The sequence below is a fragment of the Gadus chalcogrammus genome, chromosome 12, assembly GCF_026213295.1.
Source record: "Gadus chalcogrammus isolate NIFS_2021 chromosome 12, NIFS_Gcha_1.0, whole genome shotgun sequence".
Classification (NCBI taxonomy): domain Eukaryota; kingdom Metazoa; phylum Chordata; class Actinopteri; order Gadiformes; family Gadidae; genus Gadus; species Gadus chalcogrammus.
The window spans coordinates 28,531,935-28,548,386 of record NC_079423.1 but is presented as its reverse complement, the minus strand read 5'-3'; the positions used below and the strand labels follow the sequence as shown (position 1 = coordinate 28,548,386).

Genomic DNA, 16,452 nt, shown 5'->3' with positions numbered 1-16,452 from the left:
ATGGGAGGAAGGCATGGAACCCACCAGATCATGTGGCTGGCTGAGGTGGTCATTGTCAACACGCCTATTTTACCCGGGGCTTTTATTGGATCACGTCAGTTACCACACCTCTGCCAGACAAGTTTACATCATCAAAGCACTCTGTGGATTATTCAACAAGAGTGAACCGATCCAAAGTCTGTAACAAAATGAGCACTCTTGACTGCCCCCATTTCAGCTGGAGTCATGGTAGACGTCGGGTTTCCATTCTGTACCGTGTACGTGTATGTAGCATGAATTATATGTGCTGGATAGGAACAGTGGTCTTTCATCTGCTTTGGGTATTGAGCAAGGCCCGAGAGGAGATTCACTCACTCACTCACTCACTCACTCACTCACTCACTCACTCACTCACTCACTCACTCACTCACTCACTCACTCACTCACTCACTCACTCACTCACTCACTCACTCACTCACTGATGAATTTATCTTCTTAACCTCCATTTGTTATCCCCTTCCAAAACACGGCTATAGGTTCAATTGTGTGCATCCTTCATCTCTGAAAGGATGCTACAGTCTTGAAGGTGTGAGTTGTGTGTTATAGATACACATATTTTTTAAACCTCAGCAAAAGGAAGACGTCCTGTAAGTGGTCATGTGACGCTCATCCAGTGCCCTGTCGCATAATGCAGCACTTAGCCATGCTGCCTGTACGCCTTGAGGGAAGCACTTAGAGACCATTATTCTTCCCATAACGGGCCCTCCAAGGGCCCCGCCAGGGAGGGCCTAAGCCTGTGGGTTAGGGCTCCATTGTTCCCCGTTCCTGCCTGAGTGACTACTGGCCCTTGGGCTCAGGTCGGTGATTTCTCTCTTCCTAATTAGTGCCCTTCCAGAGGAACATCCAAAGGCGTTGCCGGGATCTGTCTGTGTCGGTACAGGTGTTAAGCGTTCACTCAAAGCCAAAGGTCAAGGTCAAGAAATGGGCACAAGTGTCCTGTCAGTACTTGAACATGCGTGCACTCCTTCTTATTCTGAAGTAGCATTGGTAATGGAAATGTTGAACTCATCTGATGTCTTTATACACGTTCATTGGTAAAGGAGGAGCCCTCCTTAATGAATGCAACGGTAATCAATGTGGCTAATGGGGCCCAGTATGTTAGTTTAATATGCAAATAACATGAAGTGAAACGGTACATAATGAAGCAAACAGTCAAATTCCTCAGGTTTCATGTACTTTGATCTGTTTATTACATTTGTCTCATTATTGAATCAAATGTCCACTGGGGACTTGTTCAGATGTTACAGGGCTATTTAGGTTTGATGAACCTGCAGTGTTTCCCACACATTGACGAGACTATGGCGGCCCGCCATAGTCTAATTTCGGCCGCCATAGTCTCTGCGTGCACATGAAATTTTTTTTTTTTTTTTTTTTGCTCAGGCGAAGTTTGAAGACATACACCCCCCCCCCCCCCCCCCCCGTCCCCCCCCGTCAACAATCGCTCCATACCCCCCCCCCCCCCCCCCCCCGTCAACAATCGCTCCATACCCTCCCCCCCCCCCCGTCAACAATCGTTCCATACCCCCCCCCCCCGTCAACAATCGCTCCATACCCACCCCCCCCCCCCCCGTCAACAATCGCTCCATACCCCCCCCCCCGCCCCCCCCCCCCCGGTCAACAATCGCTCCATACCCCCCGTACCCCGTCAACAATCAACAATCGCCCCATACCAGCCCCCTTCCCCCCCCCCCCCATAGTCTCCAAAATTTCTGTGGGAAACACTGACCTGGTATTTGATCAGTTTTCCAAAGTTTAATCGCATTACATTATTATTGTCGTTGTCAACAAACGATTAATTCACTTGACGAAGAGCTGCATCCACAGTGCTGTTGTGCTGTTGTCTTGTCAGTGGCTTTCCCTGATTTCCCACCCCCACCTCACACTTAGCTTCCGCCCTCTGCCTCTCCCTGGGGGTCCCACCCGGCTCTGTACGCCTGCATGGCGTCTTGTTGTGTACGTGGCCCTCATCCGTGACATTGTCTCGGCTCATTGTTTGGGGCTTCCTCCAGCCAGAAGGCCGTTTATCTGCAACTTCTGGCCAGTTGGACTCCATGTGGAGGGTATTTATGGGTGTCTGTTGATGCTTTTTTGTTCATCTGCTATACTATGAATACCTCTCGGCACGCTTGTTTCATAATCGAGGTAGTGCGTGTTCAATTAGAAACAATTATGTCTTTAATTGGCATGCGTCTTACTGTTCATTCAATGTATGGTTGGGGTTTCACTAAATGGGAGGAGACGCACACATGTGGCGGCCATAGAAGTAGGGTCTTGGTGAGTCTGGAAGGATATAATATCACCACTGAGGCACATTCACAATGTTTGTATGTTTCAGCAAGCATGTCTGTTAGCACATGCATGTAGAGAGTTGGTCGGGGTGGAGGGGGTTTGGGGGGGGGGGGGTCACCTTCATCCCAGCTGTCTTGGAGAACAGGGGGGTAGTGGGGATGGGGTGTGGGGGGGGGTGCTGGAGGCTTGGCCTGCCAATGGGATCCACAAGCATGCACAGCCCACCGCGCTCACACAAGGACACAGTCTCTGCCCCGCACACATGTGTTCTAGCCCCCAGTACGCACAAGCGTACAGGGCACACACACAGGCACGCGCCGAACTCCACACATACCAAACGCTGTCTCCGGTCAACTCACCATGACAGTACACCTTTTCCAATCTTAAGTCTTTTAAATTGTTTGGTCGACCACACCATATCCAGTTTTAAGGTGCATTTGTTATCTATTTGAAATCCAATGAATACTTCAAACAATCTCGTGAAGCTATTTCCTTGTTGTTGCGGCTGGCAAGGTGTTGCTTTCGTCATAGCCCAGTCTCGAGGTATGATTTGAGTGTTATGCATTTCCTGGAGAGTGTGCCTCGTCCCTGTTGGGAAATAGCAGGTGGTTAAGAGGGGCATGGCGGAATATCACTACTTCATTAGAGTGACATTCTCAGAGAGAGTGCTGTGATATGCACGTGGGACGAACAGTTGGCCTTACCCCCATGTACAACAGTTGCATATACAGATTCTTGAAACATGCACACTCGGGCTGTAGTCATCCAAAGAATATCTTGGTCGACTGAAATTAATCTGGAGATAACTAATCTTATCTCTAGATTAACTCAATCGGCCACAGGGCATTCTACTCTAGATGTTAGCCTCAATATCACCTAAGTGCTTTTTGGAGGAATTACTTTGGTTTCAGATCTACTCTTGTTCTGAGTCCGACTCTGTTACGGCAGAGCTTCAATATGAAGAGGGTCTCACACCAACATGATGTTTTGTCGTCGTTTTCAACCAATAATTATAACAGAAGCTTCGGAGTCTTGAATTATTCAAGTCGTTATTATTCAAAATTGTATTATTTTGGATGATATAGCCTAGCAACACCAGCGATTTTTCAACATTTGCATGTAGACCAACCAACCAACCACAACTTGACAGCCCTTATACACACATAAAAACACACACTTACACACTCACCCTACACTCACTCCCTTCTCTAGAGGCATAGTGTGGATCAATAGCACTGGCCATCTGCTGTGGCCCACAAGATCAGCGATGACGAATGCCCCAAGAACACTCCCACACACATGCCCACACAAGCACACACACTTCACACACACACACACACACACTCCCCCACGAACACGCACACTCCCGCACGCACACATATATACACATGCACACACACACACCCATACCTTACAGACGGTCATACCCCCAAACTTCTCTGCATACATGCACCCTTCCCTCCCCCCTACAATATTACAGTCGCCCCCACCACCACCACCACCACCACGCGTTGCCTCCCTCACAGTGCATCCCACCACAGAGAGCAGCAGTCATTGCTCCCGGTGCTGCCCGGATGGACCCGGGAGAGCTGAACCCCGTTAGGCCACATCAAAGCCAGTAGGCAGCCCTCCAGAGACTAGACCTTGGAGAGGTTCACAGACATCCCAGTGAGAGCGGAGCCCGCTAGTCACCGCCGGCGTCTCTAGACCTCAAAGGTGGTCCCGATCGTGGGTAAAAGAGAACGCTGTGCGGGGGGGGGTCTACTACCTCCGCCGTCGTCATGCCGGTTTTTTTCAGCGCAGGAAACTTTTTAAGCGTCTAGGAGCGTCATTGACTCTAGCTTGTCTGCGTCTTTCCTTTTTTCCCCCCGACGGCTCTGGACTGTATCCTTACATTTCCTTCATTGGGATACTCCACCACAAGATGTATTGGGAGCTGTGGCTGAGTCAGGTCACTGCCACCGCTGCACTGCAATGCATGCTGGTCCACAACAAAGGTGTGTAGTGCTTTGTGTAGTAGTCATCTTAGAAGGGATTTGCATTGGACTTTGGACTAAAGCAGATCACACGGTGTGTTCTCTCAACATTGTACTCGTCCATTGTTATACTTCAGATGCTGGCTTGAACAACACCATGTAAGAATGTTGCTACCAGAGGGTGTGTGTGCTAACGTTTGGATAATTAAAACTCAAAAGTAACTTCCAAATATCTGGCTGTCTCTAAAGAACGGATCGCCAGCTGACACATGTTCAGTCTATTCATGCTGTGGTTCCTCAGTTGTGGTTGAATGCGGTATTGAACCACAGCGCAAGTGAAAGGATACAAAGGTTTCGATCAAACTATGAAGCTCGTTAAAAGTCTCTCCTACTTCTGTATTTCCCCGTGAATGGTGATAATGCTACTCTGATACCACAATACGGAAACGGCATAACATCCTTTTAGTTTCCACTTACTGATACTACTAATACTCAACAATTCCTTAGCTAGCATAGCTCTTGTTTTGTTTCTTAACCGATAAGGGCTCCGTCTCTCCACCCTATGTATCACTGTCCCTTTTGCTCTCGAAGCCCCGCTTCAATCTCCCAGCAGCTGTCCCGACGCGTCGTGGAGTTTGGCAGCAGCTGGGGAATTGTGTGACTTTGTCTGTGTGACTGTGTGTACAATGGCTGCGTGTGTTGCTGATAAACGCATAATCTGAAACCCACATTCATAGTCACTCACCGCACAGGTGACTATGAATGTGCGTTTCGGATCCAACATCGGGCTGAGTGGGTGTGAGCCCGTGCATAGGTGCCGCACTGTCTAAGGAGTGTTAAGTTGCGTGTCTCTGACTGTACGTGTCGTTTCATGTACTTGACTTACTAGAACTTTTTCCGAGGACCATCTCTAGGCATTCCTGGGACATGAGCCATTATTTACCTGCGTTTCGTAGCTACCCCGGGTCCCGCCTCTCCTTATGCACACACCCCCACACAATCCAAATCCCTCCCCCTCACAGTGGCTACCTGCTTGGGCTCCGCACGCCGTGTTAGATCAGTGTGTGTGTCTTGTGCATAGCAGGACTCCAGTGGTTGTTCATAGAGTCAGATAGATTATGTTATTGAGTTGCCTAGGGGCGAGCAGCAGCTTTGAGGACCAGTGGACCAGTCTAAATGGATCGGCCCCCCTAGATTTGGGCCAGGCCAATGGGCCCCAGCCGACAGGTAGAGGATACAAACTTCACCGGCAGTCTCTTTTGGTTGTTGTTGTTGGCGTTGTACTGGACAATTGCTTGATTTTGTGTCTGAACCAGAGGAGTCCGAAATTGATTCTTAAATTGTTGTCTTTGTCACTGAACCAAGGCTGTGAGGCTTGGAGAGAGAACAACAGCATAGGGGGACCAGGCCAGGGTCTGTTGCTGTTCTCCCTCCATCAGCCTGCTACCACACCTAGCTGTGTCAGGTTGATCCTTGACCAGAGCAATGCGTTGGTCACACACTGTGCTGTTCATTGGTTGTTTCCAGCAGATACCTGGACCATCCAGAGTAGCGAGGCGATGAATCAGTTGGGCCTTCCGATTATTATATTTTTCTAAATTGCCTTTAAGCTTCTTGTGTGTGCTTCTTGTGGGGTTGTCAGTGTCTCTCTTCTTCCATCTGTCTCACTCTGTTTTCTTCTCTGCCCCCCCCCCCCCCCCCCCCCCCTGCCCCTCGTCTTCCTCCAGAAGCTCTGCACCGGCCCTTCGGCCTGGACGCGGCCGCGCTGACGGAGGCGGTACGCTGGAGCTCCAAGGAGAACCTGCTGGGGGCGGCGGAGAGCGACCCCAACCTCTTCGTGGCGCTCTATGACTTTGTGGCCAGCGGCGACAACACGCTCAGCATCACCAAAGGTAACCACCACACATTCACACATCGGAGCAGTAATGGTGAGGTGTCTTGCTCAGGGACACCTCGACACTCTAGCAGGAGCCCGGGATCGAAACTCGCAACCTTCGGGTCACCAGCCAACTCTCTCTACCTCCTGAGACACAGGCCGACCCGTAATTGACAAAGGGTTTATTCTCTTCTTTTTTTTTTTCACAAAGTAAATTTGTGGTCAACGGAAAGTAATTGCTGTGAATAGTTTTTTTCAATGTGTCGCGCATTATGCGGTTAATCTCCGTTGTCTAGACTACAATGCTTGGTGTTGATGCCTGATCATCCTGGTTGCCGTAACAACCGTTCCACTTCCCCCAAAGCGTTCAGAACCACGCCCGGATGAGCAACTCCTCTGGCATAGATTGTGGTCATCAAGGCACGGCACCCCTTTCAAGTTTCAAGGTGTTAAGTGAGTGAGAGTAGTGACGGACCGCGGGGCGCGCATGAATGAACGTCACCTGCTCCGATGGTTTGTTTACGTTAGCAACATAACTGGAAGTGCGTGTGGTTGGAATGTGGTGAGTCAGCAGAGGTTCACCTGCTCCCCCCCCAGGAATGATCACCAACCTCTGGACAGATACCGTAGCTCCATTGTGTGAACAAGCAATGCCTGAGCGACCAGATCACCAACCCACCGGTACCGGTTTCACCTCCTCATCAGATAGCGTCCACCAATCACCTGAACTCGCCGCAGGGTTTTCAAGTCGTCATTATTGCTAATACATTTCCGGATTTGATGTGGCTGTTTGCATTTGGCTCTTCCTGAACACTGAATTCTTAGCATCCTGTTGGCTAACTGAAAGACGGTACTCGCCAACAACAACGTAATAACATATTCTGTGTTAATATAATTCAATCGGGGTGCTACTGTAGGAGTCCAGGGTGACGGTGATCCCCTCACCCTTTAACCTTGTTTTGTTTGTTTTCTGTGTTATTTTTCTTTCTCCCTCTACATTTTACCAGTGGACCGACTGAACCCACCCCCCCTGGCCTCCCCTTGAGTCATGAGCTTAAAATATCCCCCCGCCGATTACCCAGAGACACGCAGGCTTGATCCCCGGCCCGTCTAAAGTGTTAAACATGGGCCAGTGTGTTAATTGTCCCGTCGTTCTAATGCCTCTCATTCCAGCGGCCTTGGACTGAGGCGATGCTCGCGGCCTTGAGTCATTGAGCCAATGTGAGATTACGCAGACGCACGCGTGAGCACGCCGCCCATGCATGCACCGACGTGAAGCCTCCCCATCCCCACCGTTTCTTCCGGTGTTTATTTTCTCTCTCTCGCTCTCGCTCTTGAACCCGGGGCCAGACACGTCCACGGCGTGCCCCGGCTCTAAGGCAGTGTTAACATGAAGTCCGTTCAACTGTAATAATAACAGGTGGAAGTGGTCGAGCGTGGGCGGGGGGCGGACAACAAGAGAGGGCCCCGAGGCTGTGACCAATCGCAGGCTGCTCGCCAAGCCAAGCCAAGCCCAGCCACGCTAGTCCAGACAGTGCCGTGCTCATAGCAAGCATGCCTCCCACCCCCCCACTTGCTCTGTGCCAAGGGTAGACCCCTTCCCCACCCTGCAAACTTTGACTTCACACCCACACGTAGTCTAGTCAGGAGGATGCTCTGAGAAAAGTCCTCTTCCCGGTGCAGTTTCAGCTGGGTTGTGATGTCGTACTGCATGCTATGTTCTTGGCGTTTACATCGCACAAGATGGCTGATTGTTGTGGACGATGAAGTCCTACGGGGGACGCTTCCCCGTCATCGATTTTAAGTCATCATGAGTGGCTTTCGCAAAGATTATGACGTCGCCTGGAAAGATGACAAAAATGACTGTTAGGGGTTTTATAAACGTATTTGAGGGTTGCATAACTGGTGGAAGCACTCGGACGAATGGTGAGGCGAGCTGGACAGGTGGGCAGCCGTAGAGGAGCATGTGATGGCATGGGACACGGTTTCCATTGCCCCCTCAGGAAAAGCACTCCGGTCTAGTCGCTGTCAGGCCCACTCACCGTCACAGGGCCCTTGCTGGAACAGTGGCTCTACCTGTCCTCAATTCACTTTCTTCCCCCCCGTCCCCTAGTCTTTCAGCCCCCCCTCTCTCTTCACTTTCAATTTAACTCCTAAAAGCTGAAGCCCTTAGCCGATAGGGTATGTGTTGGATTCGTAATAGTGTTCACCTTCTGTTGAGGATACCACGATGTGTGGTGCCGCGGGTGTGTCGTTTGGTAGTGGGTTTAGTTTGGTATGTCATTTGTTTGGTATGGTGTGTTCAGTTTGGTATGATGTTCGTTTTGGGACGAAGTGTAGTTTGTTACAGTTATCGGTATGGTGTTTAGTTTGGTTTGGTACAGTATTTGTTAGTGTTTGGTATGGTGTTTAGTTTGTTATGGGGTTTAGTTTGGTTCAGTGTTTGGTATGGTGTTTAGATTGTTAATGGGGATTAGCTTGGCTCAGTGTTTGGTAAGGTGTTTAGGTTTGTTATGGGGTTTGGTACAGTGTCTGATAGGCTGTGTGGCATGGTGTATCCCATTCCTCCACACGTTCCTCCACCTCTGCAACACTGCTGACGTCAGGGGGGGGTAAGGAGGGGCAGGAGTGGCCCGGGCCAGGTCTCAACACGCACGGCTTTGAGATGTGTTCCTTGCACACAGGATCAGATACCTCATACGTGTGTCTTACTGTCCTCTGCCCTTACATGCGTTGGTATGCCTTATGACCCAGTGTCTTTTGGATGATACCATCCCTCTCCACAACACAAACCGTCTGTATCGCTATCTATGTGATGGCAACTAAAGTAAAGCTAAAAAGCTTTCTTGGCTATGAGTCCGACTCATTAGCTAATGTTATCTGACATATTGGTTTCACCGATATATCTTTCATAGTTTTCCCTGACCATCAAACCTGTAACTATTTTGTTTAGGCTTCTCAGACACTAGACTGCGAAGCTGGTCCTTTGCGTTGGATCTAGTAAAAACGAAATATCATTGTTGGTTTAATGACGGTATGAACTAAACTAACCTCGCTCCATCCACAATGGCGCCTGTTACATAAATCTCCTCGGCTGTGTTCAAATTGGGTCACCCGTTCCCCCTGTTCCCTTTTTATAGCGAACCATACACGGGCTACACCATCTTATCTCTTCTCCTAACCCCCCCCCCCCCCCATCCAGGCGAGAAGCTGCGGGTGCTGGGCTACAACCAGAATGGCGAGTGGAGCGAGGTGCGCTCCAAGAACGGCCAGGGCTGGGTGCCGTCCAACTACATCACGCCCGTCAACAGCCTGGAGAAGCACAGCTGGTACCACGGGCCCGTGTCGCGCTCCGCCGCCGAGTACCTGCTCAGCTCGCTCATCAACGGCAGCTTCCTGGTGCGGGAGAGCGAGAGCAGCCCCGGGCAGCTGTCCATCTCGCTGCGCTACGAGGGCCGCGTGTACCACTACCGCATCAACACGTCCTCCGACGGAAAGGTACAGGAGACTTGGGGCGGGGGGTTGTTCGGGCGTGGTGGAGGGGGGGTGGTGAGGAGGAGGAGGGGGAGGAGGAGGAGGAAGAGGGGGAGGAGGAGGAGGAAGAGGAGGGCCACTTGTGCCACTACCACAGCAACACGTCCTCTGACGGAAAGGTAGAGGAGACTGGGGGTGGTGGTGGTGGTGTTGGGGGAGGAGGAAGAGGAGGGTCGTGGTTTGGCGTGCGTTCTTGGTTCGGTTTCCTCAATTAAGACTTCTCAATGGCGCTTCTTCAGAAATTGTGCGACTGTTGGTGGAAATGTTTTTGGGTGGAAATTCCGACTGCACTTGTTTTTGAATTTCTCTCTTAATTCGTGTTACTGGAACAAGATGGTTTTTCCGCACTTCAGTATCTCGTGTCTGTGGCCCCATGTCGATCACTAGTCTTCCTAGACCCAATAGTCTGAGGATTCTTCGTAAAATGATTGAAATTAATTCTCAAACTTTTCTCTCTGTCTCTCTCGATCCCCATCTTGCGCTCTCCCGATCCCTCTCTCACTCGCCCTCGCTCTCTCTCGCTCCCTCGCCCTCTCGCTCGCTCTCCCTCTCGCCCCCTCCCGCTCTCTCTCGCCCCCTCCCGCTCCCTCACACACTCTCGCTCTCTCTCACTCCTCTCTCTCTCCCTCCCTCTCGCCCCCTCTCGCCCCCTCCCGCTCCCTCTCGCCCCCCAGGTGTACGTGACGGCGGAGAGCCGCTTCGCCACGCTGGCGGAGCTGGTCCACCACCACTCCACGGTGGCGGACGGCCTGGTCACCACGCTGCACTACCCGGCGCCGAAGTGCAACAAGCCCACCGTGTACGGCGTGTCGCCCATCCACGACAAGTGGGAGATGGAGCGCACCGACATCACCATGAAGCACAAGCTGGGCGGCGGGCAGTACGGCGAGGTCTACGTGGGCGTCTGGAAGAAGTACAGCCTCACCGTCGCCGTCAAAACACTCAAGGTGCGTTTGTTTCGAAGATGAACGGAAGACACTTTATTTTTATTTTGTTTTTGTTGTTGTTTGGAAAAGTTCTGTTTTTTCTGGAGTGGGCTGATCTGTTTTGCTCTTGGATTTAAAGTGTTCATCCACCACAGCCCGAATCTTCTAACAGAACATATAGTCCAAGCACGCTGGTATTGGAGCACCGCCTGCTGTTAGTTTTGTGGTACTGCATGTGGTGTATTTTTTTGATGTTTTAAAGTCTAGTGTTTTTTCGCCATTCACTATTCTATTCTTAGTCGATGGTCTCATCATTTAATCCAATCATCATATCTAAATCGGTTTGTTCCCATGACAGGAGGACACCATGGAGGTTGAAGAGTTTCTGAAGGAGGCGGCGGTGATGAAAGAGGTCAAACACCCCAACCTAGTCCAACTACTAGGTCAGTGGCCATGGATTTGTTCTTACGACTACAAGTTCCATTAAATTGTATTTGTATAGCCCTTAATCACAGGTACAGTCTCAAAGGGCTTAACAGGCCGTATATTTATGACACCCCCTGAGTCTAGCCCCCTAAAAACCTCCCTTAATTAGCAAGGAAGAAATCTTGAGAAGGAACGCGAGTGGGGGATCCCTCAATCCAGGGATGATCATGAGTGCAATGGGCGCCATAATTGAAGTACATACACACAGGCAAAACAAGTGTGAAGTGTACGAGGGAATGTGCCACCATGACGGAGGTGGCACATTCACCATCTCAGCCTAAGGCTGAGATGGTGAATCTGCGTCCCCTACAACGCCGTCCCCTGAACCCCAGAATAAACCTGTTTCTGACCCGTCTCCTCCCTGCCCTCTCCACCAGGCGTGTGCACCCTGGAGCCTCCCTTCTACATCGTGACGGAGTACATGCCCAACGGCAACCTGCTGGACTACCTGAGGGAGTGCGACCGCGAGGAGACCAACGCCGTGGTGCTGCTCTACATGGCCACGCAGATCTCCTCCGCGATGGAGTACCTGGAGAAGAAGAACTTCATACACAGGTGAGGCTGTGTGCGTGTGTGTGTATGTGCGTATGTGTGTGTCCTCTAGGGCTGTCAACGAATATTCGAAGTTCGAATATTCGTTCGAAATGCATCCAAAAACGCGAATTCGAACGTGAAAATTAATATTCGAATGTGAAAAAACACTCCCGCGGTACAAGCGCCTCTATCTGCTTTGTGAATGAGCCTCTGTCTGTTCGCGATGTCCCTCATAATATTCGAATGTGAAAAAACACTCCCGCGGTACAAGTGTAACAGACTAGTATTGTGAAGAGCGAATGTATTTTATCCCCTCGGGGTTTCCGTACTTGGATATAGGTATTCCAGCTCTCACGCTGTGACTGGGTGACTTCTGATAGGTACTAAGTAAACGAGACTATTTTCCCTTCCACGCTTGTGTCATTCTTGTCATATAAATATCTAAGTGCCAACGCTCGGTTACACAAGCGCCTATCTGCTTTGTGAGTGAGCCTCTGTCTGTTCGCGATGTCCCTCATAATATTCGAATGTGAAAAAACACTCCCGCGGTACAAGCGCCTAACTGCTTTGTGAATGAGCCTCCGTCTGTTCGCGATGTCCCTCGTTTTAAAGTAAGGAAATGCCCAGCAGGAAGCCGCCGCCCTATATATAGGATATATATATATCCCACTAATTTGAACCATGGTTTTGTCGCATTATTGACATATTGACGGCAACTGCGGAAAATAGGCAACCAGATATTCGAATAGTTCGAATTCGTGATTTTTTTCCAAACGAATATTCGAATGTCATTTTTGAGCAATTTTGACAGCCCTAGTGTCCTCACAAAAGAAAAGATAATGTATTCCAGGTGGATGCTTTTATCCACAGCGTTGGGTTGCCTCAGCGGGAAATAAATCTCATCATCATAAATCATATTGCGGGGCGCCTCGGTGGTTGACCGATTAGACCTTTACTGCAAGTCCTCCGCTCTCTCTCTTCCTCCCATACCTTCCTGTCTAACTTCTTGTCTATGCAAAAATAAATCTTCAATAAATCATATTGTGATGCGGTTGTCTGCATCACAATACCCGCCGAAATCTATGTATTTGAGTTTCAGACTTGATTTGAATATCTAAGTAGATATCTAATGTTGTATTTAAAGATGCACTATTATAACCGTGATGTTAAACTCTTCCACGTGACCCAGCCTGCAACTCCACCGCGCTCACCGTGTCACCGCTCTTTTCCCCCCCAGGGACCTGGCCGCCCGGAACTGCCTGGTGGGGGAGAACCACGTGGTGAAGGTGGCCGACTTCGGCCTGAGCCGGCTGATGACCGGGGACACCTACACGGCCCACGCCGGCGCCAAGTTCCCCATCAAGTGGACCGCGCCCGAGAGCCTGGCCTACAACACCTTCTCCATCAAGTCTGACGTGTGGGGTGAGTCAGCCGGAGAAAAACCCACGCAGCACCTCACCCCAGAGTGCTTCTCCTTTTCCGCTGTGCCCAGGGCTTCTCATTTCTAATGGATTTATTTTCTCGTTTGCGTCCACTGCAGCGTTCGGGGTGCTGCTCTGGGAGATCGCCACCTACGGCATGTCTCCGTACCCCGGGATCGACCTGTCCCAGGTGTACGACCTCCTGGAGAAAGGCTATCGCATGGAGCAGCCTGAGGGCTGCCCCCCTAAAGTCTACGAGCTCATGAGGGCCTGTGAGTAGCGGCATGCCGTTCCACCTGCACACCGTTCAACCCTGTCAAAGTTAGACGGATACTGGTCCGTCTTGTAACGTCGATGCAATCGGATGCTTCACACTGCGTGTCGTATTACTATTCAACTATTAAAGAGATGGAGATGGAGAATAATAGTTGTAGTCATGGTAAAACATTAAACACAGATCCATGTTATTTCTATAAAGACATTTTATGTTCTATTTACATTTTGGGCATTTAGCAGACGCTTTTATCCAAAGTGACTTATTTAAATTAGGCAGAAACATTTTCCTATGCATTTTCCTATGAATTGAATGATTTATTCTTACTTTTTTAGGATTCCCATATGTTGATCATTTGACTTCTCCTAGATGTTTTTGTTGTTGTTTTACCATGGATTTTTGTTTGGCCTTTGTCCACACCAGGCTGGCAGTGGAGCCCGTTGGACCGGCCCTCGTTTGCTGAGATCCATCAGGCCTTTGAGACCATGTTCCATGATTCCAGCATCTCTGAAGGTAAACTAATACACACAGCTCATCCAGCTGCAGGGTTGTCCTTATGTTGTACCCCTACCTGAACCTCTCTAGATCCGATTGTTCGGCAAGATGTGGGACATCAACCAGGACTCCAGTCTTCTTGAGATTATATGATATTGATTATTTCTATATTTACCCACCACTATGCTTGGATATCGAAACACTGTCCAGACAGGGCAGAGATTGAGTCAAGATATTGAGTCAAGACTGCCCTGGCTGTAGTCTTAGCCCCTCTTACCGTAAAAGCTCTTCTCGGGAAGAGGGCATGCAGGGACTGATGATGAATGAAGACTTGATTTAGCTGTGATGCTACATTAGTCCTGTGAGACCCAGAGACTCCATAATGCAGACAGCGTAGCTCTCATTAGCAGTAGTAGTCATAGCTGTGCATTGTTAAATGGACTGAGACGGTGGGCGTGACTAAGGTAGTAGCCAGGCCAGTGCTAGGATGGCGGTACATCGTCTGGTGTCTGCAGCGTTGCATATCCCAATACTGCTGTGCATGGTACTCCTGATTTAAGATGCGCTGGGGGGAAAATACACATATTTCCCAGAGGGCTTTACTCATTACAGTGGCAGGAAATAATGTAGTGGTGGGCCTGGAGATTGGAGATTTGAATGCGTGGAGCGGATGAGTTTCATCACTAATAAAACGAAATAATGACGCCGGGGGAGCGTGGCTGGGGTGAGGGACAGATATGTGTCTGACTCACGCACACCGTAATGCATGCATCTGCATCTGGGTTCCTAGAAAAGGAGTGTTTTCCTGCCAGGGATTTCCGGTGTGTCATCGTCACGGCAAAACACAGGATCCTGGTCCGTTCCCCGGTGACCCTGAGCAAGGCACCTCCACCAGGCCGCCCCCGACGGGCTGTAGTGCCTTGCATGGCGTTATTGAACGGGTGGATGTTATATCAGTAAACAATTGTAAAGCACTTTGAATGGGCCACAGAGGTCTGAAAGGGTCCCGACATAAATGCAAACCATTCATAATCGATTTTTATTCATTCGTTCCCTTTTTCAGAGGTCGCAGAGGAGTTGTGCAAGACCTCCGGCCACGGTGGTCAGCCGCACAGCTTCGGCCACGACACGCCCCTGCTACCGTCCAAGTCCCGCACCCTCCGCAAGCACACGGACAACAAGGAGAACATAGAGGGCGGGCTGGACGGCCGGACGGACCAAGGCTCGCACAGTCTCTCAGGTACAGCCCACACCAGCACCCGCCCGTCGCCGGGCTCCTCCAGTCCTTATCCTGCAGGTACCCGGGGCCCCGGGCCCCCAGGGACAGACGAGCACCTGCAACGGCGGCAAGTGCGCCGCCTGAAGAGGAGGGGAGCCGTCTTCCGCGACGACTGACTCCGTGTAAACCCGTGGCTGCATTTTTGTGGGAACAACCCCGCTAGTCCAATTGGATCACAGCGTTCGAATCAGAAGTCATATGGATGCCATGAAAAGCGCAAAAGAGCTATAAAGAGCCCTCCTTCTAACAATTAGTGTTTATGTATGTGGTGTTATTTGGATCATCATTAACATGCAATGGATTAAAATCGTATGAATGTGCATTTGTTTCATGCTACGTTTGATTCAATTATTTGTTTTTTTTATGTTATTTAATTTTCTGTTAAAAAATAAAAGTGTTTCAATTTGATTTCCTACTAAAATATTAATATATTCACTTTCTGGTACATTAAACCTGCCCACAACTTTTATCAGTCTGGTTTTATTCATGTTTAGAATTCATCAAAAGCTATGTATACATTGCATTTACCTAAAGTCAAAAGCACATAACGAATGAAAATAGAAAACCCTTTCTCATCCTTTTTCCAACCTTTTATTTCTGTTCATTAGTTAAAACAAATCACAACCCCTTTGACAAGTATGTTAAATATCTGGAGACAAATATAACATGACTATTGAAGCATGAATAATACGATGATGTGTAAAATAACTCTGATTTGTTAAACGATTATATGAGCTACACATATTGCCAAGGCTCATTCAACGGAAGCTCAAATTAATAATTCACCTCATGAGATGACCTTTCACTCTTTCTCGGTCTGTTTTGACATAAACGGTCCCTAGCGTTTATAAATAAAGTTACGCAACATCCGTTCTGCTCCTAATGGAGATCAGGCGTTTGACAGGTTTACTCAATCTCAGGGCTTTTCCCCCTAAATGTTTCTCCCCCGCGCCAATCGTCTTCCTGTCTTACACAAGCCCCAGTTGTAAATCATCGACCTCTGCATGAGTGCGCCACTGGCGCAGCATCAAATATTCCCCTCTATTTGCCTGAAATGTGTTATTTTTCCATCCCTGTCACCCTGAGGATAGACAACAGCTTGCTGTTGAGAGAGTGAGGATCACGATGTAACTCTTCATAGAAAGGTCCACGCGTAGCTCTAGTGGGCGTGGCCTCTGCGTCTATCGAACAAGAGAAACAAACCTTGTTGAGAGCTTTATTTAACCCGTAATAAACCCAAGGTGGACAGTGAACTTCTCTCTCAGCCTAAAGAGGGCCCGGCAGTTCTGTCGACTGACCCCACCCTGTGGTCTTCTGCTCCTA

General features: G+C 49.6%; 1 protein-coding gene across 5 annotated transcripts in view; it reads left to right on the top strand.

The window, feature by feature from the left end:
• abl2 (c-abl oncogene 2, non-receptor tyrosine kinase) overlaps positions 1-16,452 on the top strand; it is a 28,318-nt gene that overhangs the window by 6,978 nt on the left and 4,888 nt on the right. Inside the window, exons 1-10 of one of the 5 annotated variants that reach the window (XM_056604298.1) lie at positions 5,217-5,531; positions 6,035-6,196; positions 9,383-9,678; positions 10,389-10,661; positions 10,999-11,083; positions 11,504-11,681; positions 12,898-13,082; positions 13,201-13,353; positions 13,779-13,868; positions 14,914-15,090. In XM_056604298.1, the coding sequence (XP_056460273.1) occupies positions 5,423-5,531; positions 6,035-6,196; positions 9,383-9,678; positions 10,389-10,661; positions 10,999-11,083; positions 11,504-11,681; positions 12,898-13,082; positions 13,201-13,353; positions 13,779-13,868; positions 14,914-15,090 (1,708 nt within the window). In that variant the 5' untranslated portion in view covers positions 5,217-5,422. Of the gene's footprint in view, positions 1-5,216; positions 5,532-6,031; positions 6,197-9,382; positions 9,679-10,388; positions 10,662-10,998; positions 11,084-11,503; positions 11,682-12,897; positions 13,083-13,200; positions 13,354-13,778; positions 13,869-14,913; positions 16,390-16,452 lie in introns of those variants that run through there. The other 4 variants (XM_056604297.1, XM_056604295.1, XM_056604296.1 and 1 more) reach the window with 4 other exon arrangements.